At 41.1% G+C, this 22180-nt stretch overlaps 1 protein-coding gene across 1 annotated transcript in view; it reads right to left on the bottom strand.

Annotated features, from left to right (window-relative positions):
• slc30a6 (solute carrier family 30 member 6) overlaps positions 1 to 22180 on the bottom strand; it is a 97990-nt gene that overhangs the window by 39879 nt on the left and 35931 nt on the right. The window contains exons 5-7 of the mRNA XM_085799257.1: positions 12634 to 12676; positions 11828 to 11893; positions 1155 to 1235 (exon numbers count right to left, since the gene is read on the bottom strand). Coding sequence (XP_085655383.1) covers positions 1155 to 1235; positions 11828 to 11893; positions 12634 to 12676 — 190 coding nt within the window. The remainder of the gene's footprint in view (positions 1 to 1154; positions 1236 to 11827; positions 11894 to 12633; positions 12677 to 22180) is intronic.

Below are 22180 nucleotides of genomic sequence, written 5' to 3'. Positions count from 1 at the left end.
TCCTCGGCTCAGAGCAGAGCAGAGTGACTGACAGACCCGTGTTTCGGTCCAAACACTCTATAGAAGTGATTGCTGTCGGAAGATACAACTATTTAAGACTTATATTAACACAAATATATCACTTACTTCTGCTTTAATATATTGCTTTACTCCTCTTTTTATTGTGTATACCATTTTTACTGTAGGACAGGCTAGGACACCGTTTGTTTACTGTGGTCACTTCCGTCCCTCCCACACACCGCGCTGATTTGCTTAGGACACCGCCAATCAGAATCGCCATAGCTAGCACACAGCCAATCAGAGTACCCGACGAGTCTACTCTCCCGACGGCCGACGAGTCCCGACTGAGCATGTTCAATCGGCCCCGACGAGATCCGACAAGACCCGAGGCTCCCCGACGGAGAGGAACACACCAAACAGACGAGCTCCCGACGCCGTCCGACGAGGCCCGACGCCCGACGGTCGGGGCGGTGTGTCTCTGGCTTAGGCCGTGAAAATAGGCCGTTTCTTTGGGTCCGTTCACAACACTGTATGTTGTAAATCTCTGGGCAGGGCTATTATGGGCTGGCGTTGCTAACGGGAGGAGTGCAGAGAGTCTTCTACTGCAATTAAAGTACTTAGGGGCTATTTGTAGATCATACAACCCCACTTTTAAAAAAAAATGATACTATCCCTTAAATAAATAAGTTTGAAAACACAATTGGTTGTAAAAACTTGCACAACCATTTAAAACAGCCGTGAAGCAGCAGTGTGATCGCGTGTTCGAGTCTCTGCAGCGTCCCGAGCTCCGACCAATTACCGCTTCTCCACGGAGCGACAGATAATAGAGCTGCTCTGTGTGGAGCGGGGACGACAACAAAGGACAAGACAAAGACACAACTGGAAAATACCGGCGTGTGTTGCTGTGGAAACATTAATAACTGTTGTTGTTGCCGAGTCACAACAGGAAGATAATTGAAATTTTAATGGAGAGAGACAGAGACAGAGGGACAATAAGACTTCATTACTCACTCACTCACTGCTTGTCCTTCGCTGCATCAACACCACTGATACAAGAGTGTGTGTCTGTGTGTGTGTGTGTGTGTGTGTGTGTGTGTGTGTGTGTGTGTGTGTCTGTGTGTATGTGTGTGTGTGTGGGGGGGGGACATACACACCTCTCCTTCAGGATGAACAAAGCTCCCAGTTGGACCAGAACAGTTGAAGCGAAAACGGCCAGAACCTCCAGTCTGTCGAACCTGAAGACACAAACAAAATCATGAGTGACCCTTTAATTTACAGGCTGCTTATTCCGTCATAATGTGAAGAAATAGTCAAGAAATGACTATTATTGTGTCATAATGTGAAGAAATATCCAAGAAATAACAATTAATTGCGTCATAATGTGAAGAAATGGTCAAGAAATAACAATTAATTGTCATAATGTGAAGAAATAGCCATAAATAACAATTATTGTGTAGTAATGTGAAGAAATAACCAAGAAATAACAATTAATTGTGTCATAATGTGAAGAAATAGTCAAGAAATAACAATTAATTACATCATAATGCCAATAAATAGCCATAAAAAACAATTAATTGTGTAGTAATGTCAAGAAATAGGCAAGAAATAACGGTCAATTTCATAGTAATGTCATGTTTTGAGGATTCAGCACTCATTTATACTTTTGGAAGGCTGAGCGTGTTGTTTTTGGATTTGTAAACAGTAAAAAAAAAGTCAGGTTTTTACAACCATATTTGAAGGATCAAAAATCTGGTAACCCTTTAATTTACAGGCCGCTATTTACGTCATAATTTCTAGAAACAACCTAGAAAAAACGATAAATCTCATAGTAATGTAGAGAAATATAGCCAAGAAATAACAATTGATTGCGTGGAAATGGACAGAAATAACGGCTTTTCTGGCCTTTCCCAAAAAATCCAAATCATGAAAAGCATGTGTAATCTTTTGCCTTTATGTAAAACATGACACTATGAAAGAGGCCGTTATTTCTAGGCTATTTCTTGACATTACTACATAATAAATTGTTATTTCTAGGCTATTTCTTGACATTACTATATAATAAATTGTTATTTCTAGGCCATTTCTTGACATTATCATGTAATTACCAGTCTGTAAATTAAAGGGTTACCAAATCATGTTTTATTTTATTGTATTTTATTGATTAACTTTTTAACGCACAAACATCTGATTCATGTTAAAGAGCCGAGTCATGAAAAGTCTGACATATGAAACATAACAAGCTGAAACTACGTCATGTGAACCGGCCGTGACCCGTTTAACCACTGACTGTTGCTGACCCCCGTGACCTCATCACGGGGTCACGGGGGTCGATCCAGTCAGTTGGCGCTCTGTGTGTGTGTGTGTGTGTGTGTGTGTGTGTGTGCAGGATGAGCGGTCGGCCGGGCTTAGACGGGTTAGACCTGACGATGTCTGCCCGGCAACAGCGGGGATTAAAGAGACGAGGTGATGAAACAGGAAGCGCCTCCTCGTGGTCACTTCCTGTTTGTCAAACAAAATATTCTAATAATCCAGGTGAAAATGTTGTCATTATTCCTTTAAGGTCTTGAATTATCGACTCTGTGGCCTTTAATCCTAAAACTCCACATCCAGGTGACTCCAATTCAAATTCAATGAGCTGCAGTGACTAAACTTGCGTCCAATTAAAAAGGTCCAAACTGTGTCAATTAAATAAAATCAGCGCTGTATATTTTCATATTTATTGTCAATTTTCAACACAGGAAACTTTTAACGTGCACTTGTATAGTAAGTAAACATCTATTTTATCATAAATAAAAGTAGTGGTAGTAGAAACTGCATTTCAAGTGAAAGAGAACGAGACAGAAACCTCAGAATAAAATAAATAAGAAAGTAACTCTTTTAGAATAAGTGTAAAACAGTATAAACAGCTTTGTAAAGTCGTTTTCTATTTAATTATTCACACAGGCCGTGTTTAGATCAACACAGCAGTCGCACTGGAGTCCCAAAGCTTTAGAAAACGGCTTTTTAACACTTTCCAGACTGACAGATGTCAATGATTTTGTTTTTTCATCTTTTTCTTTATTTTATTTTTTTAGATCTAGCATTATGTGCTGCTGTTTGAGATCTCTCAGCCTCCTTCACTCCACTCCAACAGCTTCTATTGACGTGCTTTCTTGATTCAACAGGTCTGTGGACAGTAAAATTAAACTCTACTTTCAAAGAAATTAGGTTTTTCACAGTTGGTTCATGATTTAACAAGAGGGGGAACTACTTTTTCACACAGGGGCCTTAAGGGTTTTTTCCCTTAAAAATGAAATTATCATTTTAAAAAGTGCATTTTACTGTATGTTTACTTGGGTTATCTTTGTCTAATATTAAAATCTGTTTGATGATCGTAAACATTTAAGTGTGACAAATATGCAAATAAGTAAGAAATCCGGAAGGGGGCAAATACTTTTTCACGGCACTGTACATGACGTGCAACTAGGGATGTCACGATTATAGATTTTCTTGGTACGATTATTGTCAGAGAAATAATCACGGTTACGATTATCACGATTATTATGCAATAATCAATTTATTTTAAACACTATGAATGTGTAAAATCAAAAATAGCCAACATATACTTACATAACTGATTGTTTACACAAAATATTTTAAATATGTATTAATATAGGACCAATTATTAATCCCCCATGGGAAATGTTTCAAATCTATACCAAAAGTTTATTTTAATCTTTTTTTTTTTTTAATTACAAATGACACGTTTACATTTAAATTCCTACCAATTCAGTGTTACATAGGTACATACATGCATATAAATTCACCAGTATCTGTGCATTTACCTTTACTTTGTCAACATGGTTCTGACATATCATCTTTTTTGGAAAGTGACGGTATTTAGGAATCTTTACGATCAATTAATTGTTCCGTCTAATACCACGATTAATTGTAAAAACAAGTAATCGTGACATCCCTACGTACAACACATCTTTTTACGGTCAGTCGTCATGGAGACACGATGTTTGGACCAAAGTGAAAACAAACGTGTGAACAGGAAGTGTACGAACTGAAAAAAGCTCAGATTTTATGACCACGTGGAGCGGTTCACTGCGCCATGTCAGGAGTTTGACTCTTGGCTTGAATGGAGTCGGTGTCATTCATCTTTTAACTACTGGTTATCAGCCATGATGTCATCACTCTGTCTGCTCTCTAGTTCTCTCTGCGCAGGGTAAACAAACGATTTGATTGGCTCAATTCATTGAAGCTATTGTCGTATTTTTAATTAACAATTAGCATCTATAGCCCAATCGTCTGTTCTCGTTAATTCATCAGAGAGAGGTCACAGCGTCTGGACAGAAACAGGCTCTAATCACCTCATCCTCCAGTCTGAATGAAGTTTAGTAGAAGTTTCCTTTAACACTACGGAGATACTAACTGCTCTGGTTTTCTGAGGTCAGCTGCACCCCTCTGACCTCTGACCTCTGAGCTGCAACGTCTGACAGTTCATCCTCGGGTTCATCCACGTCTCATCCGTTCACCAGACCGACTCTGTGTCTCTATTTAAATCCTTCCATTAGCCACTGTCATGTAGTTTACCATCTACACTATGTTCTTACATCTGTAGTTTGTGAATGTCGATGTTAGCGTCTCAGATCGAGTGCTGTTGTTGTGCGCGTACCGGAACTAACGATCACAACGGTCGCCAACGTCTTCTTCTGTTTTGGACGCTATCTGCCGGCTTGGTTCGTTTGTAATTTCAATTAGTGATAATGAACGACTTCTTTTTTTTAACAAACAAGTGATTTGAGACGCACCTACACACTCAAAATACTTAGTTAAAGTTTGGAAGTATTTGAATTGAGACACAGCATGACTCTTCGAACTTTTCACCTTGAGACACTGAACTCTTAAAGGTCCAGTGTGTAAAAAATGGAGAGGGACCCGTGTGCAGGGACAAGGGCGTCGCCATAGCTCATCTCATTCATACCGGAAGTCACGACCGGAAGTTGCTCTTCTTCGTGTATATTATTTCTGTTATTCTAAGAACCCCCCCTCTCTCTCTGGCCTGTCTAGCCTCTACCTGCTCTTTTTACTAAACTTAACCAACTCCTTTCTTCATTGCCTAAACCTAACCAAAGCACCCACCAACCACATTTCATTTCTTTTTTCTCTCTCTCTCTCCTGGTCTGCTGTCAGCAGGTGCGGCGCTAGCCGTTAGCCGTTAGCAGCGTTTTTTAATAACTCAATAACTTAATAAACGATCCATGCAAAAAAATATTTAGTTATATTTAGTAGCTCAATCATGTTGTAACTAAGATATCCGCTGGAAAACAATATTTTATCATGGACCATTTGAGTTACTGAGTTGTTTTTTTTATCTACATAGAAATGATACACACGAAGAAGAGCAACTTCCGGTCGTGACTTCCGGTCTGCTATTGTCCCTGCATACGGGTACTCTTGAAAAAATGGGGGTAAAGCCGTCACATCGTTCAGCGTTCAGATTTTAAGTGATTTCAAAGTGTTCAAAGTTTCAAAGTGACGGTGGCCTCCGAGGACAAAACAATGTGTTTACCAGGACTGTGAGGACTGGGAGTATTTCAGGTAGCCAGGCTAGCGCCACCTACTGGTTCCGGCAAATTTCATTTGCCTCAACAATGTAGTCAGGACACTAGCAATGCGTTTCGGTTTGCTCCGTCCGCCAGAGCGGACGGACCAATCAGCGAACAGACGGGTAAGTGAAGGCGATGACGTTGAACTCAAGCGCTCAAGATTAACCTATGAGCTTAACCGGTGTATAGCACACGTGACCACCAAGCAGCAGCGATTAGTTGAAGCAAATGTAAGCAACCGCCTCCCGGAAGCAAACGAATCCCTATGGCTCAGGTTCAGACGCTTTTTGAAATGTAATGAAATGAACGTGAAACTCTTGAAACCTGCTCTCTGATTGGCTGGATTTTCCCTTCAGGCTGCCGTACGAACATGTACTCTGTCTGATACTCTCTAAAGCAAGACCCTTGTTATAAAAGAAGAATTATAAGGCTACGAAAACCAAACTAACTTTATTCTATAGTGATTATACACTTGTACAAATATATTCATGGGTCGTATATTCAGATTTTAACAATAAACCATGACTGTTATTACAGACTGGACCTTTAACTACTTTGTCCTTCAGTCCAGGTGAACGGTTTCATACCAGAAGCGTCACAGACACGTTGTCTTGTGTTCACGAGGCCAAAACTGTGATCTCTGACCTCTGACCCCTACTCCTCCTCCTCCTTAAAATGTGACCAGTTCAAGTTCCTGTGAGTGTTTTTACAAAATATGAAGACGATCGGCTGAAGTTCAGAACGAGACGGACGGACGAACAAACCTCATGATGAACACACACCTACAGGCTAATGGGTCCACACACACACACACACACACACACACACACTGTTTGGCGTGATCCCCTCCACGCTGCGGGGTCAACGGTCACAGTTAATCTACGAGGGCGCCTGCCGCTCAGAGGAGCTGCTGTCTGCTGGTTCCAACTCTCTTTATAGTCTGACACTAAGTGAGCAACATGAGAGATAAGGTGAACACTGCTCTACATTAAAGGGATAGTTCAACATTTTGGCAAATTGGCCCATTGCCCATTGCCATAATCCCTATAGTCATAGCAGTAGGTTCGTTACCTTTAATTGTCGGTGCAAGCTATTTTTAGAACGGCAGAAAGAGCCGTGAGCTGCTCAGAGCTACGCTACAGAGGCTCATTATGGGATTTCTTGGTTTCCCTCATCATCAAACTCATCAAATACACAATCCAACAACTCCACAACGCTCTGGTGGACAAGTTGTGACCTGCACATTCACCACACTATGAGATAATAACACAACGTTACCACACAGAGTTGTTTTAGAGGCAAATGCAAAGCCGAAAAGAGACTCCTTGCAGGGTTTCCCCCAGAAAACTTGTTAAGCCCGGTGGTAGGGTGGCACCAGCGGCCCATCACCGGGCCACCGGTGCCCAAGCGTGTTTTTTTGTGACAGGGGCCTGACCCTGACCGATGGCAGGGCCCTGTAGGGAACAGATTCATTAATGGAGCAGTAGCATTTAGCAGGTGTGATTCCAAGGCTTTAAGATCCATGTTAAAAGTTGACTAGAAATTTGAAAATATTATCATAAACATCTGTTATTATAAGACTTTATGTAACTTAAACACCAGCTATAGCAGAGTCTTACAGAAAGGCACTCTTGAAATGCTGTTCAATCAACCACAAAAAAAAGTAGGCCTAATAATTATAATTTAAAAATTTAAATAAATAACATCAACTGTTTGCATTAAAAACTAAAAAACAACTGCCTGGTGTGTCCATTGTTAAAATCTAGCCTTATTTCCATGGATGTATTATAGATCCATCATCCATGTTTTGTTTTGTTTTTTTATTTTGCTCCGAGATTTTTTACATCTGGAGTCACGTGCACATGACGTACCACGCTCTTTTTCCGGTCAGTCGTCATGGAAACGTGACACTCACGGATCTACTAGAACAAACGTGTGTGATCGCGAACTTTACGAACTGAAAAATGAAACAATGGATCATTTTCACATCAGGTGAAAGCCCCGCGGCTCACAGGAGTCCGGAGCTCTGACGCTGCAGGGGACGACGTGCTAACAGCTAACAGCTAACAGCTAACAGCTAACAGCTACCAGCTAACAGCTACCAGCTACCAGCTAACAGCTAACAGCTAACAGCTAACAGCTAACAGCTAACAGCTAACAGCTAACAGCTAACAGCTGCAGCAGCTGACTGAGCCTCTGGAGCTGCAGCTCCGCTCACGTTAACGTTTGGACTCGGTGCGTTCCTCTCGGTCAGCTGGTGAAGCAGCGGTCTGATGCTGTCTATTGTCTGATGAGCATGATGTCCGTGACGTGTCTCGTTATGTGCGACGAAGTTGTAACGTTGTCAGGTGATGAAAAAGACACCTGATCACGTGTTTATTGTGTATAAAAACTGATTCAAAAAATTAATAAACGATGCTTAGCCTGGCGGGGGGTCAAGTAAGGCCTGGCGGCCCGCCAGGCTTATAATACACTGGGGGAAACCCTGCCTTGCCGAAAAACAACTGCCTCCGACGTTTTTGTGTGTTTTTTCAGACAGTAATAGGCCAAAAACAACCACCATTGCATCTTCCTTCCTTCGTCCGCCATGTTTGCTTACACTGAAGTCGCGTTTGACCACGCGAGATGTGGAATATTGAGCGTGAAAAACCTGATACTCTGCTGAAGAATCAGTTAGTGTGTGGTGCGCTCAGAAGAGAGAGATCTTGTGCAATCTGTCTTTTGTTATCATCAAGTGTGTGGTCTCCTAATCTGTGAAGGTTTAAAGAATCCTGTTATAGATTGTAGATTATAGGGATTATGGCAGGATGCTTTTATTTTATTATTACACTTTATTTAGTGTTGGTGGCTGTTGTAAATGTAATATATAAGAACTTAATTTTGCATTTTTTCCTTGTTTGACCCTTTTATTTGAGACTCTCGTGCCTACATCATTACGTCTAGAATGTCCTTCAGCTTTTCTTCAGTTTTATCAACAATGATAATAATGATCGCAGCAGCAGCAGCAGCAGCAGCGACGTTTTCTGTACAAAAAAATCTACTTTTTTTGGCACGATAGGTTAAAAAAAACCTGCACGTTTTAGCCCTCGGTTCAGCACACTTCACATACTTTGGCCCTCGCAGGAAACTAATTGGGAGACTCTGATCTACACCGACGGAGAGGAAACACTGAGGAAGAGGAGGAGGAGGAGAGAGAGTGTGTGTGTGTGTGTGTGTGTGTGAGTGTGTGTGTGCAAACACTGACCGCTCACTGACCAAATTAAACCTCAGTGAGTGACACAGATCCAAACAACATAGACACTGAGTTAATGTGGATCAGACTAATTCCTGGAAAGACCAGTTCTAGTTCCTGCAGCGGGGCTGAGCCACCGATCTGCTGCTGCTGGTCGACCATCAGGACACACACACACACACACACACACACACACACAGGAATGCACACTCAAACACAGGCGGATGTACATTCAGATACACACACACACAGGCTTTGCAGGAGCCAAGTGGAGCTGAAAAGCAGATTTCCATTCGATCGCTGCTCTTCCACACCTAAAGGTCAGAGGTCGCCTGTCAGCTGCAGATACACTGTTGGCCAGTTCACACACACACACACACACACACACACGCGCACATACACATTCTCACACACACACACACACACACTAACAAACACACGCACACTAACACAAATACACGCACACACAAACCAAACTAGCTGTGTGTTTGGCTTGGACGATGTTTGTGTGTTCATGAGCCGCTCAGCTGATACACACAACAGTGACAGAAGCTTTACTTTATTGTGTGTGTGTGTGTGTGTGTGTGTGTGTGTGTGTGTGTGTGTGTGTGTGTGTGTGTGTGTGTGTGTGTGTGTGTGTGTGTTTATAGGACAGCAGTTTCCTGTTTTTCCCCCTCACTTTAATTCTCGTCTGTTTCCGTATACACATTTTCTACAGAACTATTCTACCTTTATGTTTATTTACACAAACATTTACCTGCTTACTTTGTTATATTAATGCCTGTTTGTCTATTTTATGATATATTTGTGTGGTGGTTGTTAGTTTTTGTTTTTCTCTGGAAATAAATCGTCTCTCTTCTTGTCTTTTTATTTTATTTTATTTTGAAAAGCTCTTGTAAAGCACTGATTGATTGGTTCTTCTTGCAAACAGAGCTGCATCAATTCACTGGTTAATTGATTGAATTGAAGACATAATAAAATTATCTCCATCTATTCTATGGTTAAAATTATTATTCAACTCAAGTTTCTTGGACAATGTTGAAATAACTCGGGTTCCTCATATTAAACTCGACCACTGTCATCGTATATGTCTGTAAAAAGTCTGTGAAGTTAATTGGTATTTTGAGTAGAGTACGATCGTTAAGCTTATTATTATTACAGCTTAATTTATCCTTATAAATAATGTATTGTCCCACTTTTCTCAATAAGATTCTGCTGAATCCTATATACATTTTTGAGAATGATTATTTTTTGCTAAAAGAAGCACATTTCAAAAGTCTCGATTTAGCAAAGAGTTTGTAGCATCTTATTGGACCTGTTCATCTTTACTTTTCAATTTCTATATTTTCTTTTTTTTCCTGACTCTGAAGACGACCATTGTTGTTTTTACAACAGGGGAGGAATTTCCACACTTGAGACTTGGCTCCTCTCTATCAGTATCAGGGTCACATGGAGAAAAAATCTTTTCACAGATTTCAAGAATAAATTCATAGTTTTACAAGAATGAAGTCATAATATTTTAACCTGTTTTTTAGAGGTGGAAAGTTGTTAAAATGAGGCCGTGGAGCATTTCATGAAGTTGTACTTCTGTATAGGTTTCACAAACAAGGAGATACTTTAATCTTTTGCCTCATCTGCACCACATTGTCATCAGTATCAGGACTTTGAAAAGAAGATTCTGCAGAAAGAACCAGGCGGACCTGGAGGAAACCACTGCTTCTTTCTCATAAAATTGCCACTTTATTCTTGTGAAATTATGACTTTTTTCTCGTAATATGACTTTTTCTCATAAATGTATTACTTAATTCTTGTAAAATTATGACTTAATTCTTGTAATATGATGATTTTATTCTTGTAAAACTATGACTTTATTCTCGTAATATGACTTTATCCTCATTAAATTGACTTTTTTCTCGTAATATGACTTCTCATAATATGACTTTTTCTCGTAAATGTATTACTTAATTCTCGTGAAATTATGACTTAATTCTTATATAATATGATGATTTTATTCTCATAAAACTATGACTTTCTCGTAATGTGACGACTTTATTCTCGTAATATGACTTTATCCTCATTATATTACGACTTTTTTCTCATAATATGATGATTTTATTCTCGTAAAACTATGTGAAAACATTTTTTTCTCTATGTGACCCTAATACTCCGTCGTACTTCTCCACTTGACACTCTTCGTGCGTCTCAAACGTGCAACAGATGATAATGACGACGATGATGATCAGGGCCGTTGCTAGGAATTCTGGGCCCCCTTAAAGAATACTAAAGTGGGCCCCTCCCCCTAACTTTTCCAGTTTTTTTTTTTTTTCTTAGACTACGTATGTATTATCATTTTTTATTTAGCCTACTTTGTTTTGACGCTAATGCAGCATTACACTGCAAAAACTCAAGTATCTTAGCAAGAATATTTGTCTTATTTCTAGTCAAAATGTAATTTCTAGTCAAAACAAATCTCATTCTACTTAAAATAAGACTCATCACATTAAAATGTAGCTTGTTTTTAGACACTTTTTACTTCTTTCAAGCAGATTTTCACTTGAAATAAGTAGAAAAATCTGATAGTGGAACAAGTTTTTCTTCCTTATTACAAGCACAAAAAAACTTACTTTCACTGGCAGATTTTTCTACTTATTTCAAGAGAAAATTTGTTTGAAATAAGTGAAAATGATCTAAAAGTTAAAAAAAAAAAGTTAATTTTTAGGTAATGAGTCTTATTTTAAGTGGAAAGAGATTAGTTTTGACTAGAAATGAGACATTTGGACAAGAAATAAGACAAATATTCTTGGAAAGATGTTGAGTTTTTACAGTGTACTATGAGTATTAGTCAGGGTCTTACGCAGAATAAATCAGTCATACAAAGATTAGACTACTGGGGTTTTTTATGGGCCCCACTGGGCGCTGGGCCCCTAGAATTATCATCACCTTTCTCCCCTATACAACGGCCCTGATGATGATGATGATGATGTGGTGTTGGTGAACTCACCCGAACGAGTAGAGCTGACTGGGCTTCTTCATGGTGACCCAGGAGCTGATGAGACAGGTGGTCAGGCTGAAGGAGAGACAGACAGACAGACAGACAGAGGAAGGTGATGGCAGGGAAAGAGAAGAGCAGGAGATTGATGGAGGCAACGGGAAACACAGGAAGACACAGAGAGAAAAAAGAGGGGGGACGGGGGACGAGTGGCAGACAAACAGAAAAAACATACACAACACAGAGGTCAGAGCGAGTTCGAAAGCTTAACGCTAATTTATCTTTAATTCATCATCAATATCCCACAATCCATCTGTCAGGAAACAAGAGCTTCAAAATAAACCACACACACATGTCTCAGTTATCAATAATCAACCCTCCATTGATTGATTGATTAACTGTTGATGTGTCCAAATAAATCCACTTCCTGTCACATAAAGCAAAAATAAAACAGGAAGTCCTCACATCTGATTCTGTGTCTTTATTTCTCAAACTCACACACTTATCAATAATCACTTGATTTGTTCTTTGAGATACTTCTATTAATTCAATAAACCTGGAATAATTTGGTCTGAAATTTGAATTTTTCCGAACAAATACACGAAATAAACACAAAAAAAGGTAAAGTTTTTTGTTTGGAAACTGGTTTTAAACCAACAGTTCAAATTGTATATGCTAATTAATAAACTGACTAAGTGTTTCAGCTCTAATGTGTATGTTTTAGGATCAATAAGGTGTTTAACAGGGATGGTGGAGATATTGATGACTGATTGGTTCCTCTCAGGTAAGATGATGACATCACAGAGCAGCAGACTCACCTGAACAGGTCGAAGATGGTGAGGTACGTGTAGGCGGTCAGAGCTGAAACGACAAAGCAGACACACAGAGACGAGGGTTAATGTTTCATCCTGAGGAAAAGATTTATTATCATTTAATCAGTGAATTCTTTAATTCTGAGAAGAAAAAATGGATGTGAAATGTTTGTTTTTACTGAAAGTCGTCCAAACAGAGCAGATTTCAGAATAAAACACTCAGAAAAACCAAATGCAAGTTGTTGTTGGATGGTGTCGTCGGTGGTGGGTGGGGGCGGGGCTTTGTTGTGACATCACAAAGTGACAGGAAGTCCTGACAGCTTTAATGCAAACATCTGCCTTTATTTTGAAGGAGTTTAATACAAACATCTACCTTTATTTTGAAGGAGTTTAATAGAAACATCTACCTTTATTTTGAAGGAGCTTTAATACAAATGTCTACCTTTATTTTGAAGGAGCTTTAATACAAACGTCTACTTTTATTTTGAAGGAACTTTAACACAAACATCTACCTTTATTCTGAAGGAACTTTAATACAAACATCTACCTTTATTCTGAAGGAGATTTAACACAAACGTCTACTTTTATTCTGAAGGAGCTTTAATACAAACATCTACCTTTATTCTGAAGGGGTTTTTACCACATCTGGACCGTCGGAGGCAGCAGCAGCAGGTGTTAGTTTTAGCTATTGACTCGGTGTCTGTCAGTCGGGCGAGTGACTCACCTGAGTGACAGACACCTGGCCGGCAGCCAATCAGGCAGCAGGTGAGCCGAAGAGTCAGTTAGCAGGTTAGTAGGCCAATTAACCCTCCGGCCAACAAGCCAATTAACTAATCAGTGTGTTAACGAGACAGAGAGAGCAACTTGAATGCTATAATGCAACCTCTACTCTTTCTCTCCTCCCTCCCTCCCTCCCTCTTTCTCTCCCTCTGTCTGTCCGACTTAATGCCGTCCATCCAGCTTTCTGTAATCAGGCTCGGCTGCGGGGGGATGAGGGGAGCGGATTAGAGCGGCTTTGTGCTGAGAGGAACATTTTGTTTCCCCACCACCGGCGTCCATGTTGGCCAACCTGACGCCATGTAATCCTGACAGAGAGGGGAGGGAGGGAGGAAGACCCCGGGGGGGAGGGGAGGGGGAGAGGGGGAGTGACAGATCGAGAGACGAAGGGAGAGACAGATGGACGGACTGAGAGATCGAGGCAGATAGACAGATAGACAGAGAGAGAGGTGAGAAGGCAGGGAGACAGGCTGATGGACGTGACAGGTGGACGGACGGAGGGAAAGTGAATGAGAGAGAGAGCAGGAAACTAAAACCTACAGAATGAAACATCACAGCTGCTTCTTTCTAGTAATACATTACACGCTTTTATCCAATGCAATTCACGTTTATTTACAGTGAAATTCAGTAACGCTTGAAATTACAGGCTGTTAATTGTGTCATAATGTCAAGAAATAGAGAAGAAATAACATTTAATTGTGTGATAAGGTCAAGAAATAGCCTAATTACTTGTGTCATAATGTCTAGAAATAGCCTAAAAATAACAATAAATTGTGTCATAATGTCTAGAAATAGCCTAGAAATATCTATTTCTATAAAATAAATGGTTATTGACCGATATTTCTGAGCTATTTCTATAAAATAAATTGTTATTCCTTGACTATATTTCTCAACATTGTCGAAATAGCCTAGAAATAACAATTAATTGTGTCATAATGTCTAGAAATAGCCTAGAAATAACAATTAATTGTGTCATAATGTCGAAATAGCCTAGAAATAACAATTAATTGTGTCATAATGTCTAGAAATAGCCTAGAAATAACAATTAATTGTGTCATAATGTCTAGAAATAGCCTAGAAATAACAATTAATTGTGTCATAAGGTCTAGAAATAGCCTAGAAATAACAATTAATTGTGTCATAAGGTCTGGAAATAGCCTAATAACAATTACTTGTGTCATAATGTCTAGAAATAGCCTAGAAATAACAATTAATTGTGTCATAATGTCTAGAAATAGCCTAGAAATAACAATTAATTGTGTCATAATGTCGAAATAGCCTAGAAATAACAATTAATTGTGTCATAATGTCTAGAAATAGCCTAGAAATAACAATTAATTGTGTCATAATGTCTAGAAATAGCCTAGAAATAACAATTAATTGTGTCATAAGGTCTAGAAATAGCCAAGAAATAACAATTAATTGTGTCATAATGTCTAGAAATAGCCTAGAAATAACAATTAATTGTGTCATAATGTCGAAATAGCCTAGAAATAACAATTAATTGTGTCATAATGTCTAGAAATAGCCTAATTACTTGTGTCATAATGTCTAGAAATAGCCTAGAAATAACAATAAATTGTGTCATAATGTCTAGAAATAGCCTAGAAATATCTATTTCTATAAAATAAATGGTTATTGACCGATATTTCTGAGCTATTTCTATAAAATAAATTGTTATTCCTTGACTATATTTCTCAACATTACTATGAAATTGACCGTAATATCGGTCAATAACAATTTATTATATAAAAATAGCTCAGAAATATTGGTCAATAACAATTTATTATATAGAAATAGCTCACAAATATTGGTCAATAACCATTTATTATATAGAAATAGCTCACAAATATTGGTCAATAACAATTTATTATATAGAAATATCTCAGAAATATCGGTCAATTGCAACGACTTGGTGGAGAAAGAATAATGAAAAAAGCATGAAAAACATGTGCAATCTTTAGCCTTTATGGAAAAACATGACATTTCTAAGAAAGTGATCATTATTTCTGGGCTATTTCTAGACATTATGACACAATTAACTGTTATTTCTAGGGTATTTCTTGACATTATCACCTAATTAACTGCCTGTAAATTAATGGGTTACCTAGAATTCTTATGTACCTTTTTGGTTGTGGCATAAAAATACAAAAATATAAAAAGCAGAATCTGTAGGGGTAGTAGAAAGAATGTTTAAATAAACTAAGTGCAAATAACTAAAGGAATAAAAAAAGAGAAGCAGAATTAATGGCAGTCAGTGTAATACATGTATTATTATTGATAGTGAACAATTTCAGACGTATTAATGTTCCGTAAGTAAAGATATGAATGAAGCTGCTGTTGTGATGTTTTCATTCATTTCATGGTATTTTGAGTAGAGTACGATCATTTATCTTTTTATTACAGCTTAATTTATCCTTATAATGATGTATTGTATTGTATTGTATTGTATTGTATTGTATTGTATAACACTGTGTTGTCCCACTTTTCTCAATAGGATTCTGCTGAATCCAAAATAAATATTTGAGAATGATTAGTTTTTTGCTAAAAGAAGCAAATCTCCTGTTTCTATTTTTAGATATTTTAAGATTTCATTGCATCCGTTCATCTTTATCTTGTTTGTAAATTGCTATTTGAATTTCTGTATTATCTTTTCTTTTTTTCCTGACTCTGAAGACGACTATTGTTGTCGTCTTTACACAGGCCTGCACAATGTTTAACATTTACCATTCTCATTTGTTTTTATGTAGGCTATATAATGTGCACAAATTAAAACTAAAACTGAACTAAACATTTAGTTAATACATTTTTAACATTTTCCAACAGTGTCAATGTTTTATTTCCTCCATTTCTTCTTAACTTTTCCAGTTAATCACTTTATAATCTCTGTTTTTATAAATTATTATTGTTAGATTAAACTTTATTGTCATTGCACACGTCACAAGAACAAGGCAACGAAATGCAGATTGTAATAAACCAGAAATGCTGAAGCAGATAAAATAAGATGATGTAGCATTATATATAAATTTTTACAGTATATAAAGAAGTGCAATGGCAGATTATTATAATATATGATAATAATTAAAAGTCTCTTTTTCACTTTATCAATCGGGTGTTTTATCTTTTTGAATCTGGAGTTTCTCTGTGTCTGTCGTCCTGTTGTTTTGATACGAGGCGTCTCATCTCGTCTCCGTGGCGATCAATGAGACCCGTGATGTCGTCGTGTTGTTGTTGTGTGGAATTAAAAGCAGAGGACGATAAAAACCAATAATAATAATAATAATAATAATAATGATGATAATAACAACGATGATGATGATGACACCGATACAAACGCTGACATCACAGCGACCCTGAAAACAGACCGGGGGCAACGGTCGATGCCACGGCTGAAATTTCCCCTTCGCTGCGCCGGGGTAGGTTTACATACAGACCACAACACACACACACACACACACACACACACACACACACACATAAAGACACACACACACATATAGACACACACAGACACACACACAGGTTGGATTTCTTTATAAATCTCCTGCTTACAAACACTGACACCCAGAGGACGTGAGGACGTGAGAGCAGAGCAACAAACAGCCAGACAGGACGAGTCAATGAAGCTTCATATCATATGGACATGAAACACAACCACACACACACAAACACACACACACACACAATAAACGCACACACACACACCGAACACACACACACACACACTGAACACACACACACACACACTGAACACAACCACACCGAACACACACACCGATGCCCCTCAGGACCTGAACTCAATACTCAGAACAGAATGAGGGATTAAAATCCTTGTGTTTGTTTTCAGAAGTGATCGATAGATGAAGAAGAGGAGGAGGAGGAGGAGGAGGTGAAGAGAGGAAGAGGAGGAGGAGGAGGATAGGAGGTGGAGAAGAGGAGGAAGAGAAGAGGAGGAAGAGGAGGAGAAGGGGGATAGGAGGAGGTGAAGAGAGGAAGAGTAGGAGAAGTGAAGAGAAGAGGAGGATAGGAGGAGAAGAGAAGAGGAGGAAGAGAAGGAGGATAGGAGGAGGTGAAGAGTAGGAGAAGTGAAGAGAAGAAGAGAATAGGAGGAAGAGGAGGAGGTGAAGAGAAGAAGAGGAGAAGGAGGAGGTGAAGAGAGGAAGAATAGGAGAAGCGAGGAGGAGGAGGTGAAGAGAGGAAGAGGAGGATAGGAGGAGGTGAAGAGAGGAAGAGTAGGAGGAAGAAGAGGATAGGAGGAGAAGAGAAGAGGAGGAAGAGGAGGAGGATAGGAGGAGGTGAAGAGAGGAAGAGGAAGAGAAGGAGGATAGGAGGAGGTGAAGAGAGGAAGAGGAAGAGAAGGAGGATAGGAGGAGGTGAAGAGAGGAAGAGTAGGAGAAGCGAAGAGAAGAAGAGGAAGAGGAGGATAGGAGGCGAAGAGAGGAAGAGTAGGAGAAGCGAGGAGAAGAGGAGGTGGTGAAGAGAGGAAGAGGAAGAGAAGGAGGAGAGGAAGAGTAGGAAAAAGAGGAGAAGAGAAGAGGAGGAGGAGAAGTGAAGAGGAGGAGGAGGTGAAAAGGAAAAGAGGAGGAGAAGGATAGGAGAGAGGAGGAGGTGAAGAGAGGAAGAGTAGGAGAGGAGAAGAGGAGGAGGAGGTGAAGAGAGGAAGAGTAGGAGAAGAGGAGGGAGGGTGAAGAGAGGAAGAGTAGGAGAAGAGGAGGGAGGGTGAAGAGAGGAGAAGAGAAGAGAAGAGAAGAGAAGAGAAGAGAAGAGAAGAGAAGAGAAGAGAAGGTGAAGAGAGGAAGAGGAGTATGGCAGAAGAGGAAAAGAGGAGGATGATAGGAGAAGAGAAGAGGAGGAGGAGGTAAAGAGAGGAAGAGGAGGTGAAGAGAGGAGGAAGAAGAGAAGGAGGATAGGAGGAGGTGAAGAGAGGAAGAGTAGGAGAAGCGAAGAGAAGAAGAGGAAGAGGAGGATAGGAGGCGAAGAGAGGAAGAGTAGGAGAAGCGAGGAGAAGAGGAGGTGGTGAAGAGAGGAAGAGGAAGAGAAGGAGGAGAGGAAGAGTAGGAAAAAGAGGAGAAGAGAAGAGGAGGAGGAGAAGTGAAGAGGAGGAGGAGGTGAAAAGGAAAAGAGGAGGAGAAGGATAGGAGAGAGGAGGAGGTGAAGAGAGGAAGAGTAGGAGAGGAGAAGAGGAGGAGGAGGTGAAGAGAGGAAGAGTAGGAGAAGAGGAGGGAGGGTGAAGAGAGGAAGAGTAGGAGAAGAGAAGAGGAGGAGGAGGAGGAGGAGGTGAAGAGAGGAAGAGTAGGAGAAGAGGAGGGAGGGTGAAGAGAGGAGAAGAGAAGAGAAGAGAAGAGAAGAGAAGAGAAGAGAAGAGAAGAGAAGAGAAGGTGAAGAGAGGAAGAGGAGTATGGCAGAAGAGGAAAAGAGGAGGATGATAGGAGAAGAGAAGAGGAGGAGGAGGTAAAGAGAGGAAGAGGAGGTGAAGAGAGGAGGAAGAAGAGAAGGAGGATAGGAGGAGGTGAAGAGAGGAAGAGTAGGAGAAGCGAGGAGAAGAAGAGGAAGAGAAGAAGAGTAGGAGAAGATAAGAGGAGGACGAGGAGGATAGGAGGAGAATAGAAGAGGAGGAAGAGAAGGAGCAGAAGAGGAGGTGGAGAAGAGGAAAAGAGGAGGAGGAAGAGGTGAAGAGGGGATAATGAAGAGGAATAATGGAGGAGAAAATTTGTGAAACCAATCACTTTTCTGTTCTTGCACAATTTAATTTCCTTTAAGAAGAAGAAGAGGGCGGACATACACTGCTCAAAGAAATAAAGGGAACACTTAAACAACACATCTTAGATCTCAATTAATGAAACATTGCAGTTTAAAATCATTATTCAATATATAGTAGAGTGTGTTGAGAACAAAATAACATAAAAATGATCCATGTAAATAAAAATTATCATCCCAGGTTGATTTCACACAGGTGTGATATACTGTTGGAGTTACAATGTGTTGTTTGTGTTTTTGAGCAGTGTACTTAACTCCTTAACTCCTTCCCTCGTGTTTAAAGAGGAGAGGATGGACAGATGAAGGAGTTAAGGGAGTTAAAGGAGGAGAGGATGGACAGATGAGGGAGAAGAAACACGAGCAGAGGGATGAATATTTAATGATGTCTGCAGACACACACACACACACACACACACACACATCAGCAGTAAAACAAACTTAAACAGTTGAAACCTTCAGTCAACATGTGATGTCATGATGATGAAAAAAGTTGAAGCTTTATATTAAAACTTGTTTCTTAAACTCTGATCAGACAAAACTATGAGTGATTAATCTGATTTAACATCTAATCAATAACTGAATATTGGTCCAATATGATAATTATTAGGGCCGGGACTTTAACGCATTAAAGGACTTCACCCTCAGAGCTCTGTCTTCAGACTGTCCTGACCTGTCCCTGAACATCACACAGGGACAACATGGAGCTGCTGTGTGATTGGTTACTGAGTTTTATTAATGTTTACATCAGGCTGAGTTCAACAAATCAGTTTATGCTACTGTGATTTAAGTAGCCTAGTTAAATACTACAGTAATCATCATAGTGTATTGGAAGGAAAGACCATTTAATCTGTATCAAATATCGATTAATGAATTAATGGATAATTTGCATCCCTAGTCTGTTGGTCTTGGTTAAGTACCACCTTGAATGCTTAAGCTTATGTATTCAGTCATTCAATGGTATACTAAAATCCATGTGAAAAAAAATGCTTCTCATTGTTCTCAGGTCAAATATTTATATGCGATTAAAATGCGATTAATTACGATTAATTAATTACAAAGCCTCTAATTAATTCGATTAATTTTTTTAATCGAGTCCCAGCCCTAATAATTATATATGGAAATGAATCAAAGACACACACACACACAGAGAGAGGAGGTGGATGTGCTAACCACAGCAAATAGCAGCTTAGTGTCACTGGTTCCGGTAAACAGTAAACTGAGACACACACACACACACACACACACACACACACACACACACACACACACACAGAGACACACACACACACACACACACACACACACACACGGTGGTGGTGCAGATGTAAACTAAAAGCTTCTATCGAACGCCTCAACTGCTGCGGTGAGGAAGATCCCTGAGGAGGAGGAGGAGGAGGAGGAGGAGGAGGGGGAGGAGGAGGAGGAGGGAGGAAGAGGAGGAGGAGGAGGAGAGGAGGAGGAGGAGGAGGAGGAGGAGGAGGAGGAGGAGGAGGAGGAGGAAGAGGAGGAGAGAGGGAGAGGAGGAGGAGGAGGAGAGGAGGAGGAGGAGGAAGAGGAGGAGAGAGGGAGAGGAGGAGGAGGAGGAGGAGAGAGGAGGAGGAGGAGGAGGAGGAGGAGGAGGAGGAGGAGGAGGAGGAGGAGGAGGAGGAGGAGAGAGGAAGAGGAGGAGGAGGAGGAGGGGGGGAGGAGGAGAGAGGGACAGGAGGAAGAGGAGGAGGAGGAGGGGGAGGAGGAGAGAGGAAGAGGAGGAGGAGGAGGAGGAGGAGAGAGGAAGAGGAGGAGGAGGAGGGGGAAGAGGAGAGAGAGGAGGAGGAGAGAGAGGAGGAGGAGGAGGAGAGGAGGGAGGAGGAGGAGAGAGGAAGAGGAGAGAGAGGAGGAGGAGAGAGGAAGAGGAGGAGGAGGAGGGGGAGGAGGAAGAGGAGGAAGGGGAGAGAGGAAGAGGAAGAGGAGGAGGAGGAACAGGAGAGAGGAAGAGGAGGAAGGGGAGAGAGGAAGAGGAAGAGGAGGAGGAGGAGGAGGAGGAGGAGGAGGAGGAGGAGGAGGAGGAACAGGAGAGAGGAAGAGGAGGAAGGGGAGAGAGGAAGAGGAAGAGGAGGAGGAGGAACAGGAGAGAGGAAGAGGAGGAAGGGGAGAGAGGAAGAGGAAGAGGAGGAGGAGGAGGAGGAGGAGGAGGAGGAGGAGGAACAGGAGAGAGGAAGAGGAGGAAGGGGAGAGAGGAAGAGGAAGAGGAGGAGGAGGAGGAGGAACAGGAGAGAGGAAGAGGAGGAAGGGGAGAGAGGAAGAGGAAGAGGAGGAGGAGGAGGAGGAGGAGGAACAGGAGAGAGGAAGAGGAGGAAGGGGAGAGAGGAAGAGGAAGAGGAGGAGGAGGAGGAGAGAGGAAGAGGAGGGGGAAGAGGAGGAGGAAGAGGAGGAGGAAGAGGAAGGAGAGAGAGGAAGAGGAAGAGGAGGAGGAGGAGGAGAGAGGAGGAGGAGAGAGGAGGGGGAAGAGGAGGAGGAGGAGGAGGAGGAGAGAGGAGGAGGAGGAGGAGGAGGAGGAGAGAGAGGAAGAGGAGGAGGAGGAGGAGGAGGGGGGGGAAGAGGAGAGGGGAGGAGGAGGAAGAGGAGGAGGAGGAGAGAGGAGGAGGAGAGAGGAGGGGGAAGAGGAGGAGGAGGAGAGAGGAAGAGGAGGAGGAGGAGGAGGAGGAGGAGGGAGAGGAGGAGGAGGAGAAAAAGAGGAGGAGAGAGGAAGAGGAGAGAGGAGGAGGAGGAGGTGGAGGAGGAGGAGAGAGGAGGAGGAGGAGGGAGAGGAGGAGGAGGAGAAAAAGAGGAGGAGAGAGGAAGAGGAGAGAGGAGGAGGAGGAGGTGGAGGAGGAGGAGAGAGGAGGAGGAGGAGAGAGAAGAGGAGGAGGAGGAAGAGGAAGAGGAGAGGAGGACCAGGGAGTGGAGGATGGAGTGATGTAAAAAGAGGAGGAGGATGAAGAGGAGGATGGGACCTCGGCCCAGTGCTGACACTGCTGAGCACCGAGGGAGAAACATGACA

This window comes from Trachurus japonicus, chromosome 15 (assembly GCF_045865225.1).
Source record: "Trachurus japonicus isolate A0001 chromosome 15, Traja_1.0".
NCBI lineage: Eukaryota > Metazoa > Chordata > Actinopteri > Carangiformes > Carangidae > Trachurus > Trachurus japonicus.
Note: the sequence above shows the minus strand (reverse complement) of the source record. Positions and strands in the feature narration are given on the sequence as shown.